Raw genomic sequence first — 12,782 nt, forward strand, 5'->3', positions numbered from 1 at the left:
ACTCGGGCTCAGGCTCAAAGACGGAGCAGAGCGTAGCACTGCTGGAGCAGAAATGGTGCCTGGTCAGCACCAAGATGGAGGAGAGAAAGGTAGTGTTGGTGGAGATGTCCACCCTCATCCCATGAGCTGGTCTAGCAGCAGTTGCTCCCTGCTTTGCTGCTCTGCTGTCCTAGGAGGGATGGAACCGGTCAGGGCAGGAGAGGAGACTGAGGTTTCCTTTTGGACACCTTTCTTTGTTGTTCAGGTTGAATTTGTGCTGCCTTAGTGTCAAACTGTTAGTGTTCCTTCTGGACAGTCATCAGAGTTGGTTAAATCCCACAGAAAATGGGAGTAAATTGAGTTGTGGGTTAATACAGAGGAGAAGTAGGAAGAAACCTCCCGCTTTGAAAGGCTTTGTTGGTCCCCCACAACACAGCAGGCCGAGTCCTCCTGCGAGCTGCCTCCATCCGAGGCTTTTGGCTGGTGATGAGATAAAACAAGGGATACAGTGGTCTCAGCCCAGAATAAATGTGTGCTGCTGCAGCTGCTGCCGTTGAAACACCATCCACCTCATTGAGCCGCGCTCCCATGGCGAGGCCGCTCTCAGGAAGCTGAGGGTGACGCAGCTGCTCGGGTGCTGATGAAGGTCTCCCCTTTCAGAGGCCATTCTTGTTTGGAAAGGAAGTGTTGGCTTTCACCAAAACCCCCTCCCCGTGGTAAACAAGCCACGTTCCCGGGCTGAGGCGAGGAGGTCCCTTTAGAGGGACATTCCGGCAGGGACACAAAGGCTGCCTCTGTCTGCGAAGCTGTGGATCGGGAGCTCTCACCCTCTGTGTTGTGTTTTCTTCCCCTTCCCTTTTCCCTTCCCGCTGCTGCAGGCGAAGCTGGAGGAGGCGCTGGCCCTGGCCACGGACTTCCAGAACTCCCTCCAGGACTTCATCAACTGGCTCACACTGGCCGAGCAGAGCCTGAACATCGCTCCCCCGCCCAGCCTCATCCTCAGCGCCGTGCTGGCCCAGATCGATGAGCACAAGGTACCGACTCCGCGAGCACCCAAGGGCTCCCCGGCATGCAGGAGGGAGCAAGGGTGGCTCCTCATGTCCCCTGCTCACAGGCACAGCTCCCCTCACACACAGGACATTTTGCTGTTCGCAGGTGTTTGCCAACGAAGTGAATGCTCATCGGGATCGGATCATCGAGCTGGATCAAACTGGGAACCAGTTGAAGTTTCTCAGTCAAAAGCAGGATGTGGTGTTGATCAAGAACCTGCTGGTGAGCGTCCAGTCCCGCTGGGAGAAGGTCGTCCAGCGCTCGGTGGAGCGGGGACGGGCTCTTGATGATGCCAGGAAGCGAGCTAAGCAGGTGAGAAACATGGGAAGGGTGTGACAGAGCCTGGGGTACATCCAGCCTTGGAGGGCAGGAGGTTCCAGGACCAGAAAGGACTTGGAGACACCACCAGCGTTAAGATTCAGGCTTGCTCCTGTTTCCTTGCAGTTCCATGAAGCTTGGAAGAAACTGGTCGATTGGCTGGAGGATGCAGAGAATCACCTGGACTCAGAGCTGGAGATTTCCAATGATCCCGACAAAATCAAGCTCCAGCTTTCCAAACACAAGGTAGAGTTTTGCCAGAGCAAAACTGGTGCTGAACGCTGGGTGAAAGGGTGCTTTGCTGGGAGGGGAGCAGGGCAACATCTCCTCTGCTGTCAGGGCAGGGGAAAGGCATGTCCGTGCTTACCACTGTGATGGAAAACGCTCATGTGGGGATCTTCACCAGCACCATGTATCTTCAGAGAGCCAAGGCCAGGCTTTCCGAAGCAGTTTTGTTTTCTCTCTGGTTCCCAGGAGTTCCAGAAGACACTGGGGGGGAAGCAGCCCGTCTACGACACCACTATCAGAACGGGCAGAGCCCTCAAAGAAAAAGCATTGCTTGCAGATGACACTCAAAAGTTGGACAATTTACTGGGAGAAGTCCGGGATAAGTGGGACACAGTGTGTGGCAAATCTGTGGAAAGGTAAGTCCAGCCCCAACCTTGTACCAAAAGCACTTGTTGGCACCCATGACAGTGACTAAACACACCAACTAGGCACATTTCCTGGGGTGACTGCAGGAGGTCACTGGAACATGACAGAAAGAGGTGAGTTTGTTCATGGAAATTCATGGGGATGTTTGCTTTTCAGGCAGCACAAGCTGGAAGAAGCCCTCTTGTTCTCTGGCCAGTTCATGGATGCACTGCAGGCTTTGGTGGACTGGCTCTACAAGGTGGAACCCCAGTTAGCTGAAGACCAACCTGTCCACGGTGACCTGGATCTGGTCATGAACCTGATGGACGCTCACAAGGTGAGAATGTCTTTTCCAGCTCTCTTCTGAGGCACAAGATGGGTTTGCCTTCCCCAAGAGCCTAAGAAGAGAGAAGCTTTGCTGCAGAGGTGCTTTGCTTTGCTGCAGTGGACGAGGAGGGCAAAACAAGTGGGAAGAAACTTTTACATTACTGGGAAGGATACAGGAGCTGGAGCTCCATTCTTCTGAGGTGCTACTAGTCAGATCTGTTGAAGGTTTAGTTTCAAAAGGTGGCTGGATTTACAGTCCTGTATAAACTTTGGTCTTGGCAGTTCTCTCCAGCATGTCTTGGAGACTGGTGCTCCTGGGTTTGGATCAGGTTGTACATTGAATTCCTTGGACAGGGCTCCGTTCAAGGCAGCCACGGTGCTGCAGGGGCTGGAGCTTGCCTGCTGTACATCACAACTGCTTCTGCCAGGGTGTGAAGTTGTTGTACCTACACCAAAACATGCTCGGGAGCTGCCTGTTCTGCCTGGCTTCCTTCTTGCCATCCCATCACACCAGGTTGTGTTGATCCCTGCTGTGGGTGCAGAACCATGTTCCAAACTCATTTCAGATGCGCCTCCCATATGAAACAACGCGCTGGGAGGGACCAGCCCTGCTCAGCTTCTGCCCTGTGTCTCTGCAGGTCTTCCAGAAGGAGCTGGGGAAGCGCACGGGCACAGTGCAGGTACTCAAGCGCTCCGGCCGGGAGCTCATCGAGAACAGCCGCGACGACACGACCTGGGTGAAGGTGCAGCTGCAGGAGCTGAGCAACCGGTGGGACACGGTGTGCAAGTTGTCCGTGTCCAAACAAACCCGCCTGGAACAGGCCTTGAAGCAGGTGAGCAGAAGGCTATGGCTGGAAATGGTCTCGGAGAGCTTTGCCAGGCTCCACCTTTGAGCCAGGAAGTCAACACAAGCCTCAGAAAAGAGGTTGTGCCCAGTGACATGTCTCCTGGCCAAGCAGGACACCCCAGCCCTGCAGCAGTTACCAGTGAGAACTGCAAAGCAGCGGGTTGCTGTCAGTTATTTACTTTACCCCAAAGAAGAGCCAATAAAGGCTGATTTGAAAAGGGAAGATGAAAAGATCTCACTGATGTGCACAGCGGGAATAGAGGTGTGATCAGACTGTCCAGGCTGGGGTTTGCTGGTGTCCAGTGCAAGAAGAAAACCTGGATTGGAGCTAAAGGGGGTGTCTTCAGCCATTGCAAGACCCATCTGCTGGTGCTGCGCAAACACAGGCCAACAGACAGGACATGTTTCCCCTCTTTTAATGTGTTTTCCAAGTCCCTCTCAGCCTCTTGTTTCCCCAGCTCCCAGCAGGGACTCGAGCAGTGTTGCAGGAGGAGGAGACCTGATGCCTTTGCTTTTGTCGCCACAGGCAGAGGAGTTCAGGACGGCTGTGCACATGCTGCTGGAGTGGCTCTCGGAGGCAGAGCAGTCCCTGCGCTTCCGGGGAGCACTTCCCGACGATGCTGAGGCGCTGCAGTCCCTCATCGACACGCACAAGGTACCGGGGAGCTCGGGAACTCAGCCCGAGCAAAGCTGAGGGGGAGAAGGTTGCTAAATCATTCACTTGGGCCTTTCAGGAGTTCATGAAGAAGGTGGAGGAGAAGCGAGTGGATGTGAATGCGGCGGTGGGCATGGGGGAAGTCATCCTGGCCGCCTGCCATCCCGACTGCATCACCACGATCAAACACTGGATCACCATCATCCGAGCCAGGTTCGAGGAGGTGAGTGCAGTGGGCGTTGTTGCAGGTGGATGGTGAGGGATGGCTGCGGGGCTGCCTGCCCAGAGCTGGGCTGATGGTCGTCTCTGTGCTTCCAACAGGTTCTCACGTGGGCAAAGCAGCACCAGCAGAGACTGGAGTCTGCACTTTCTGAGCTGGTGGCGAATGCAGAGCTGCTGGAAGAGCTCCTGGCTTGGATCCAGTGGGCTGAGACAACCCTGATCCAGCGGGACCAGGAGCCCATGCCACAGAATATTGATCAGGTCAAAGTCCTCATCTCTGAACACCAGGTGAGCCCAGTCCCGAACACGGTGGGCACTTGGGATTGGGGCAGGAAGCGGGTTTCCTGCCCCTCCATGGAGGAGGCATTGACCTCTCTTGGAAGTCCCTATTAAAACAGGGGGTGACCCAACCAGAGCTGTCACCTGGGAGCAAAGCCAGCCCAGGGGATGAGCTCCCACATTTGCAGATCCAAGCCAGCACTGTTCAATAGCTTGACCACAAGCTTACCTCTCCTCTATGGCCTTGCCATGTCCCAGCAAGGACCTGGAGCAAGAGGAGACCGAAAACATCTCAAAACTGCAAAGGTTTTCTTGCCCCTTCTGTATTTTCACAGTCCTTTATGGAGGAGATGACACGGAAACAGCCAGACGTGGACCGGGTGACGAAGACGTACAAGAGGAAAGCTACTGAGCCCCCCCACGGGCCTTTCATCGAGAAGTCCCGCAGCAACAGTATGTCCCTGCTTGATCCATGGTGAAACGTGCTATGATGGGAGGAAATGAAATGCATAGAGAACTAATTAACTTTGATTATCAATTAATGAGGCATCCTGCCTTGACAGCCACCAGGAAGGTGGTTGAAACTTGTCAGGAGGGGAAAATCCAGGTGGCATTTGCCAAAACCCCTGTGCTGGGGTGTGTGGAGCTCGTGCTGTCGCTGCTTTTCCCTTTCTCTCTGCAGCTGCTTTGAGATGAGGTTTTGGGTCTTTTTTTGTGTTGTTTCTTGAATCCAGAGTCCAATGTGAATTCCCAAGTGCAGAGGGAGCACCAGGGAGGTTGGGTGTAGAGCCATCCATCACCATGTCCTCCTGCCTGGGGACACTGGCATCCCTGCGGAGAGCATCCAGCAAGGACCGCTCAGACTTGCTGAAACCCATCACCACCACCTCAAACAATTCCTTTTCTCCGTTTTCTTTCCAGGAAAATCCTTGAGTCAGGCTGCCCCCCCCAGCATGCCCATTATCTCCCAGTCGGAAACAAAGAACCCCCGGATAAACCAGCTCTCAGCCCGCTGGCAGCAGGTCTGGTTGCTGGCGCTGGAGCGGCAGCGGAAGCTCAACGATGCCGTGGACAGACTGGGGGAGGTAACAGCCACTGGCTGCTCGGGGATGGGGAAGGGAGCAGTGCTGTGGGTTGCTGAGAAGCATTTCGTATTAGTGCTGCCTCTTGAGTTGCCCACTCTTGCAGACAGCTTCTGCTGCCTGGCTGAAGATGCCAACAGAAACAGATATGCCTAAAATACTAAGGCTGAAATCTATCTTCTGTAATTAACTGTCCATTAATGAACTGCTTCGTGCCCCTTGCAGTCGGTATCTGTAACGACAGCCAGGCCTGCTGTACTCCTAGTGCTTAGTTTAACAATTACTGTCTCTATCTTTTCCAAACATCTAATGTAATTTTTGTTTTTATTTATGCTTAACAAAGCAGCTATGCCCAGAAGTGAGTGTTTTTGTTTTTTGTTGCTTTTGCTGTAGGTCAGTTCAGTTTATACGTATTAATGTTTTTTCTTTGTTGCTTTGAATTCTCAAGAATGTTTAGAGGAAAAAGAAAATGCTTAAAAATGGTGGCATTACCTTGTTGTGAACTGCTTGAGCTTGGGGGGGGGGGGGGGGGGGGGGGGTCAGGGGTAGCACTGTCGTGAGGGATAAAAAGGTTTTTGGTTTAAACTGGAGGGTGAGGGGCTCAGCTGAGGCCAGTGGCAGAGCCACAGCGATGGGGTTTCAAGAGCTGAGCTGTGCCCCAGCCACTGTCTTACCTGGAAGATGAGCAAGAAATCCCCTCTTTGCTGTTCAGAGGGAAAGGGAGAGGGGAGCCATGTGCCCAAAATGATGCCAGCAATGAGTGTTCCTCCAAGGCAGAGCCTGGGGAGGCATCATCCCCACATTCCCAAGCAAAGACGGGGTGTGTGTGTCTGTGTGCAAGTAGCTGATAGCTCTGCTATGTGTACGTATTCCAGCGTGGGGGATGCTGCATCCCATGTCCATGGGTCCATGGTGCGCGGTCCACGTGGTGACTGTTGGCTACGCTGTGTGTCCTTCTGTCTGGAAAGTCAATTTGAGTGGCCCCCTCATCTGGATAAACCCAGATAAACCTTCCAAGAGGGTGGGCAGTTGCTTTAGCACCAGCAGCTCGGCACAGGCTCAGCTGGAGGCTGGTGTTTGGGGGTGCTGTAGAGCTGGGGGTGCTGCTTCCTCAGGGATTTTCCCCACTGACTCTCATGGGTTTCCTTCCAGTTGAAGGAATTTGCAAACTTCGACTTCGACGTGTGGCGGAAGAAGTACATGCGCTGGATGAACCACAAGAAATCCCGCGTCATGGACTTCTTCCGGCGCATCGACAAGGATCAGGATGGGAAGATCACCCGGCAGGAGTTTATCGATGGAATCCTGGCCTCTAGTAAGTGCCTGTCTGCCTCAAATGAGCTCAGAAATGGCCACCTCAGTGTGGCAAGGTTGTCCCTGCTCGAGGACCTAGATGCTAAGAAAACTGGGTTGTTCAGCCTGGAGAAGAGAAGGCTCCTGAAGGGGAGACTTTAGAGCAGCTCCAGTGCCTAAAGGGGCTACAGGAAACCTGGAGAGGGGCTTTGGACAAGGACCTGTAGGGACAGGACAAGGGGAATGGCTTGAACCTGCCAGAGGGGAGATTGAGATGAGCTGTTGGGCAGAAGCTCTTCCCTGTGAGGGTGCTGAGGCGCTGGCACAGGGTGCCCAGAGAAGCTGTGGCTGCCCCATCCCTGGCAGTGTTCAAGGCCAGGTTGGACACAGGGGCTTGGAGCAACCTGCTCCAGTGGAAGGTGTCCCTGCCCGTGGCAGGGGTTGGAGCTGGAGGAGCTTTAACGTCCCTTCCAACCCAAACCCCTCTGTGATTCTGTGCTGACCATGCTCTGACATCCCTGATTCTGATGAGTGAGGTTCCTGTGTCGGTTGCTCATTTCTCTCTCCTTCCAGAATTCCCCACAACAAAGCTGGAGATGACGGCGGTGGCTGATATCTTTGACCGTGATGGCGACGGCTACATCGACTACTATGAGTTTGTGGCTGCTCTCCATCCCAACAAGGATGCCTACCGCCCCACCACTGATGCCGACAAGATCGAGGATGAGGTAAAGCACCAGAAGAGATGGGTCCTCAGGGGTGTTGGGGTAGTTCAGGCTGTGGAGAAGACAAAAAGGAGTGGAAAAAAAAGGATTGTGGTGGTGCTGAGTGAAAATAGTTGGCTGGTTCTGACAGAACCCACCGTGTTTTTGAAGGAAAGGCTGCTTAGGTCTGTGTTTTATCCAGGAGACTCCCAAAATCCTGGTCCCTAACATCTATCTGTTGGTGATGGCAGGTCACCAGGCAAGTGGCCCAGTGCAAGTGTGCGAAGAGATTTCAAGTGGAGCAGATCGGCGAGAACAAATACCGGGTAAGGCAGAGGGGGCCGAATCCTGCTCCCCATTCCCACCCGGAGCAGGGGGATCATGGGTGGGGTGCCGGGCACCTCGTCCTCCGGCTCCCAACGGAGGTGGCTGGGTCATGTTTGCCCAGCGCCGTCCTCGGCCCCAGGGCGTTCCCTAAACTGGGAGAGCATAAAAGTGTCCCTGTTCTGGGGCAGCCGTCCCTGTGAAACGCTGCATTCAGTGCGCCCGCAGCCGCCCTTGAAGTGTTCCTCGTGGATGAGTGTACCTTCCGCCTGTGTTTTTCTTAGCTTGCTCCCGAAGAAGGGAGGATAATTTGCTTAAAGAATCTCTTTGTACCGAGCTCGCTGTTGACGTTTGGGATCGTTCACCGAGGTGAACCGGTGACACGAGCTGGCAAGCTGGTTCCTGCCCTGTTCCTGGTTGTGGGGCCAATGCTCCGGCCGGGAGGAGCGGAGCCGCAGCGCTCGCCCCCCGCCTGCACCAGGCTCCCCGAGCTTCCACCTCCACCCAAATAGCATAAACCCCACAGATCTCTAACTACCTGCAGTTAACAGTTCTCATGATTATTGCACTGTTAATCCCATTAAATGTTTCTCTTGTTTTTCTTTCCCCTCCTCTTCCTCTTGACTTTCCTCCCCCCCATCTCCTCTCCCTCCATAGTTCTTCCTCGGCAATCAGGTACAGTTTGTCTTGTGATGCTGCCTCTCACCTCCTTATTTTTGTTAACAAACGTAGCTCTGTGTGTCCTGCCCTTTGTTGCTGTGGGAGGATGTGATCTGTGAGCGCTGCTCAGCAGAGCCTGGTACAGGGGAGTGCCTGGGCTGGGAGGGCCACCTGAAAAAAAGACTTCATTGGGCAGAAAAAGAGGGAGAAATTCAATGGAAAAAGCAGGATTCAACAAAAATGGAGAGAGATTTCCTCTCCGTGGCTCCTTTCTCATAAAAATTGGGGGTGCTGATGGGAAGCAGTGGCAAATCACAGCACCCTGTCTGGGAAGTACCTACCTGCATGAGGACTGTACCAGGCTCTGGATGGGTTTGGATCCCAATCACCATGGAATGAGAACACCGAGTCCTCCCCTTTAATCCCGTAGGTAACGATAACTAAACCCTCATCCCCCTGCACCTCCTGAGTAATTCCTAACTGGAGCAAGGCTCACAAAACCTGCATGTATCCCCATCATGTCATGAGCTGTGGCGAGCGGGGCAGCGTGAGTGCTGGCTGGCTCAGGGGGCAGAGCCCTTTCTTTAATGGGACTGGAGCATCATGTGCCACTCGAATGAAAGAGCACATTTTTCATATAGAATGATGGTGCCCTACCAAAAACATGCTCAAAAAGAAACAAACTTGGGTGGCAGAGCGGATGGATCCAAGAGAGCTCTGGCTATCATTTAGGCAGTGATTTATAGAAACGTTTTCAACAGCAACTGAAGAATAATGTCAATATGTCAGAGGAAATGAGAATTGACTTGCCTCTGGTGCAGAACAAGCTCTTGAAGGACACCTACGCAGAGCCCAGAGAGTGGGAAAGCAGCTCCTTGTCCTCCTCATGCCCAGGGCACTGCGGCTGTGCCAAGCATGGCTGTGACAGCTCTTTCACCATGAGCCTGTTTTGGTAGGAGCCTGGAGCAGGGAGACCCAGCAGTGCATGGTCCAGAGTCCCATGTCCCTGTGGGAGGAGATGCTGTTCCCTCCTGCCCCTCTGACCCATCTCAGTGGCTTTGCACTCTCTGTTTCCGTTTAATCTCCTGGATTTTCCATTCTCATCCACCCAGGGAAAACATTGCTGCTATATATTTTTTTTGCTTGTTTTTAATCATCCTGAAGATGGTTCTTGATTTCAAAGGCGGGTTCCTCCATCTTCTCATCACAGCAGATGCTCTGTAGCCCTGGATGCAAAGCTGCTGCATCCGAGCCAGGCTTTCAGTGTCCCACATCAGCTGTGGTGCTGAGGGCAACCAGGAGCCTGGGCTTGGCTGTCCAGGAGATTCAGGGGAGCTTTGTAAAACAGACACATGCTTCTGATCGAGGGTGCACTTGTTTGATATTGCAGGTGTTTAAAATCACTAATGAACATTGCAATCACTAATCGACATTGCTGTGGGATTCCTGCCTGGATTCCCATCACTCTGCACTCACCAAAACATCCTCATGGGGTGATCTCTGTGGCGGGGGCTTTCTGGCTGCTGGGGTCAAGTCTGAGGCTCAGTGAAATCCCTGGACTTCAGACTTGATGAGAAGAGGTTCCTGGCTGAGCGGTGCAGCACTGCTTTGCCTCACTGATGCACCGGCACTCAGTGAGCTGGATCCGCCGGCTCTGTTCCACGTGGGCTGCACCAGGAGGGGCATTGCATTGCCAGCCTCTTATTTCCTTCACAGTAAAAAGAAACCACAATTCTGGCTGAAAAAAAACCATCCAAAGACCAAATTCCAAAATCTCATTCGCTGCTCTAAAAAAATTCCCTCTTTCCAGCTTTAAAACTTAAGGATTTGGAGAGTTGCATCATCTTAAAACCACGCAGCAGAGGAACTCCTGTAAATTGATGCTAGCTGGTGCTTCCTCTAGAAGAACCAGTCTGGAGAAACCTGAAATTGCTCAGTAGATCACTACCAGGATGTGGAGCAGCCCGCGCTGGGAAGGGGCCGGGTGTCCCTTGTCATGTACCCCTTGTCTGAACTCTTTCTTGGCTCCGCAGTTCGGCGATTCCCAGCAGCTGCGGCTGGTCCGTATCCTGCGGAGCACGGTCATGGTCCGTGTCGGGGGAGGATGGATGGCCCTGGATGAATTCCTGGTAAAGAACGATCCTTGCAGAGGTAAGGCAGCTCCTGGGTTTTACACAACCAGTGTCTTCTCGCCCAGTAGTTTGAGAACTTGTCTGCTGTGACTGAACGAGTGGGTGGTGCTGGAGTGGGTCTGGGGTATCCAAATAACAGGAGGGAGCTGGAGAAAACACATCCACAGAACTTAAAAGGTTTAGTGATACTGTGACAGGGGTCTTGAAAAGAGGAGAGGGAAGGGATGTGGTTCTTGTTCTAAGACCCAAGTGACTGTTGTTGTGTTGTGTGCTGGGGGTCTCAGCTCTGAAGCACTTGGTCCGTATGTGTGACTCTCAGTGATGGAGTGAGCTTCATAAAGGTGACCTGAAAGAATTCGGAAGGTTCGAAGCCAGGTGATGGTAAAATCCTGGTCTGAGGCCCTCTGGAGAGAAGATGCTCCAGCCCAGAACCCGTGAACCCCTGGTACTGAGGCACTGAGCTGTGACCACAGGGCACTGTTGATCCAGGCTTGTCCCAGTGAATAAGGAGACATTTCTCCTTTGACTTTGAACTACTTGGTTTCTCTCTGACATATTTCTAACAGAGGTTTTCTCAGTTCATCTGTCATCCCTTTAGAGCAGTGACGTAAGGAACTGATTTGGAAACCCTGAGCTGTACAGGACTGTGCACCTTAAATACAGCAACAAGAGCTGCTGATGGTACTGGGTGGTCTTCTAGTGCCTTACAAACCCTGAGGTCTGCTCCTATTTGTCCCCATCCAGCACGAGGACGGACCAACCTTGAACTCCGAGAGAAATTCATCTTGCCGGAGGGGGCCTCCCAGGGAATGACGCCGTTCCGATCGCGAGGCCGAAGATCGAAACCATCCTCCCGAGCTGCCTCCCCGACACGATCCAGTTCCAGTGCCAGCCAGAGCAACCACAGCTGTGCTTCCATGCCATCCTCTCCCGCAACTCCGGCCAGCGGAGCCAAGGTGGGTTCGCATTGTGGAGCTTTCCTCTTCCTTCTCCTCTGGAAAGCTCCAGACCTGGCGAGATGAGGAGCTGGTGTATGGAGGAGGAGAAGGAAGGTTGGGGCTTAGGGGCTTAGTGGTTACTGTGGTCTCTAGAAGATGTTCATGGTGTCTGCAGCGGGATGGGGGGTGGGATGGTGCAGGACAGGTTTTCAGCCCAAGCTGGGTGCTCGTGGCTCTACAGGATGGTCCCTGGCACTCACTGTGCAGCCGAAGGCTCCTGGTCCCCAAGGCTGTGCCACAGCCACGGCGCCTTGCTGACACACAGGAAGCCATCACCTATGGTCTCTCCTTTCCCACCACATCATCCACCCATGCATGTTGTATTTCATCATCTCTTTGGGTTTTTCCCCTTTAATTTGTGTATTCCCATTTGGTTCTCATTTCATTTTAGTGCCGTTTTCTCCCACTCCAGATACTTTGCCATTCCTTTTTTTTTTCTTTTCCACTCATTCCCACCTTTCCCCCTCTCCTTGGATTTTCCATTTCACAGACTCCACATCACTTCTCTCGATGTTATGACAAACCCTGGTTGATAAACAGTAAAGCGAGCACCCCCCTGAGGGGATTCGATTATTCCGACTTCCAGCTCCCGGGCGCCGAGGTAGAGTATGGTCTCACAGCCCCAAGGACAGGCCGGCGTGCTACCAAGGACAGGCCGGCGTGCTGCTCCCATGGAGAACTCCTGCTCCCCTGCCTGTTTTAGTGCTTTCCTTGTGGTAGAGCAGCGCTTGTTAGCACCGCTACCGCGCGGACTGTGAGCAGTTTTCATGGGGTTCTAACTCGGATCAAATCCAACATCAACCTTAGGATAAAGCACGGTGGTTTGTAATTCACATTTACTCGCTTTCGAGCCACGAGATCCACGTTGATCCTCTTGTGCTTTAAAAATTCATCATTATTAATGCTTTTAAGCGTTATAATTATAGCATGACAATCAAAAAGCAGCCGGGTTTGGCTTCCAACAGCTGAAATCCAGCAGCCGAGTTGAGACCTGAGAACCAGCCACAGCGCATGCCCAGCACCACGCTGCTCCGTGCTTACCCAGTGCTTGTGTTCAGCACCGTGTTGAAGCACGTATGGTGTGTCCAGCGCTATCACCGCCTCGGTGCTCCCCGGAGGAGGAGTTCGGGTTGAGACTTTGGTCTCCTTCCCCTGATCGTGTGATGTGGGAGTGAGGAATACCGGCTTGATCCTGGGGATTCACCGAGCGGTGATAACTGCATCTCGCTCCGCAGTGCTTTCACGCAGGAAAAGGAATCCTTTTAAATCATCAGATGGT

The 12,782-nt window shown here is 53.1% G+C and overlaps 1 protein-coding gene across 1 annotated transcript in view; it reads left to right on the plus strand.

Annotated features, from left to right (window-relative positions):
- The window catches only part of LOC104406760 (microtubule-actin cross-linking factor 1-like), a gene marked incomplete at its 3' end in the record, with an annotated part of 33,114 nt that overhangs the window by 19,043 nt on the left and 1,289 nt on the right, over window positions 1-12,782 (plus strand). The window contains 18 exon segments of the mRNA XM_010015847.1: window positions 1-89; window positions 858-1,013; window positions 1,135-1,341; window positions 1,474-1,593; window positions 1,822-1,991; window positions 2,158-2,317; window positions 2,946-3,140; window positions 3,681-3,809; window positions 3,889-4,032; window positions 4,131-4,319; window positions 4,646-4,763; window positions 5,232-5,395; window positions 6,545-6,707; window positions 7,259-7,413; window positions 7,641-7,715; window positions 8,371-8,388; window positions 10,407-10,524; window positions 11,250-11,461. The exon segment at window positions 1-89 is cut by the window's left edge and continues 31 nt beyond it. Coding sequence (XP_010014149.1) covers window positions 1-89; window positions 858-1,013; window positions 1,135-1,341; window positions 1,474-1,593; window positions 1,822-1,991; window positions 2,158-2,317; window positions 2,946-3,140; window positions 3,681-3,809; window positions 3,889-4,032; window positions 4,131-4,319; window positions 4,646-4,763; window positions 5,232-5,395; window positions 6,545-6,707; window positions 7,259-7,413; window positions 7,641-7,715; window positions 8,371-8,388; window positions 10,407-10,524; window positions 11,250-11,461 — 2,582 coding nt within the window.

Source organism: Nestor notabilis, unplaced genomic scaffold (genome assembly GCF_000696875.1).
Source record: "Nestor notabilis isolate BGI_N333 unplaced genomic scaffold, ASM69687v1 scaffold4766, whole genome shotgun sequence".
Classification (NCBI taxonomy): Eukaryota; Metazoa; Chordata; class Aves; order Psittaciformes; family Psittacidae; genus Nestor; species Nestor notabilis.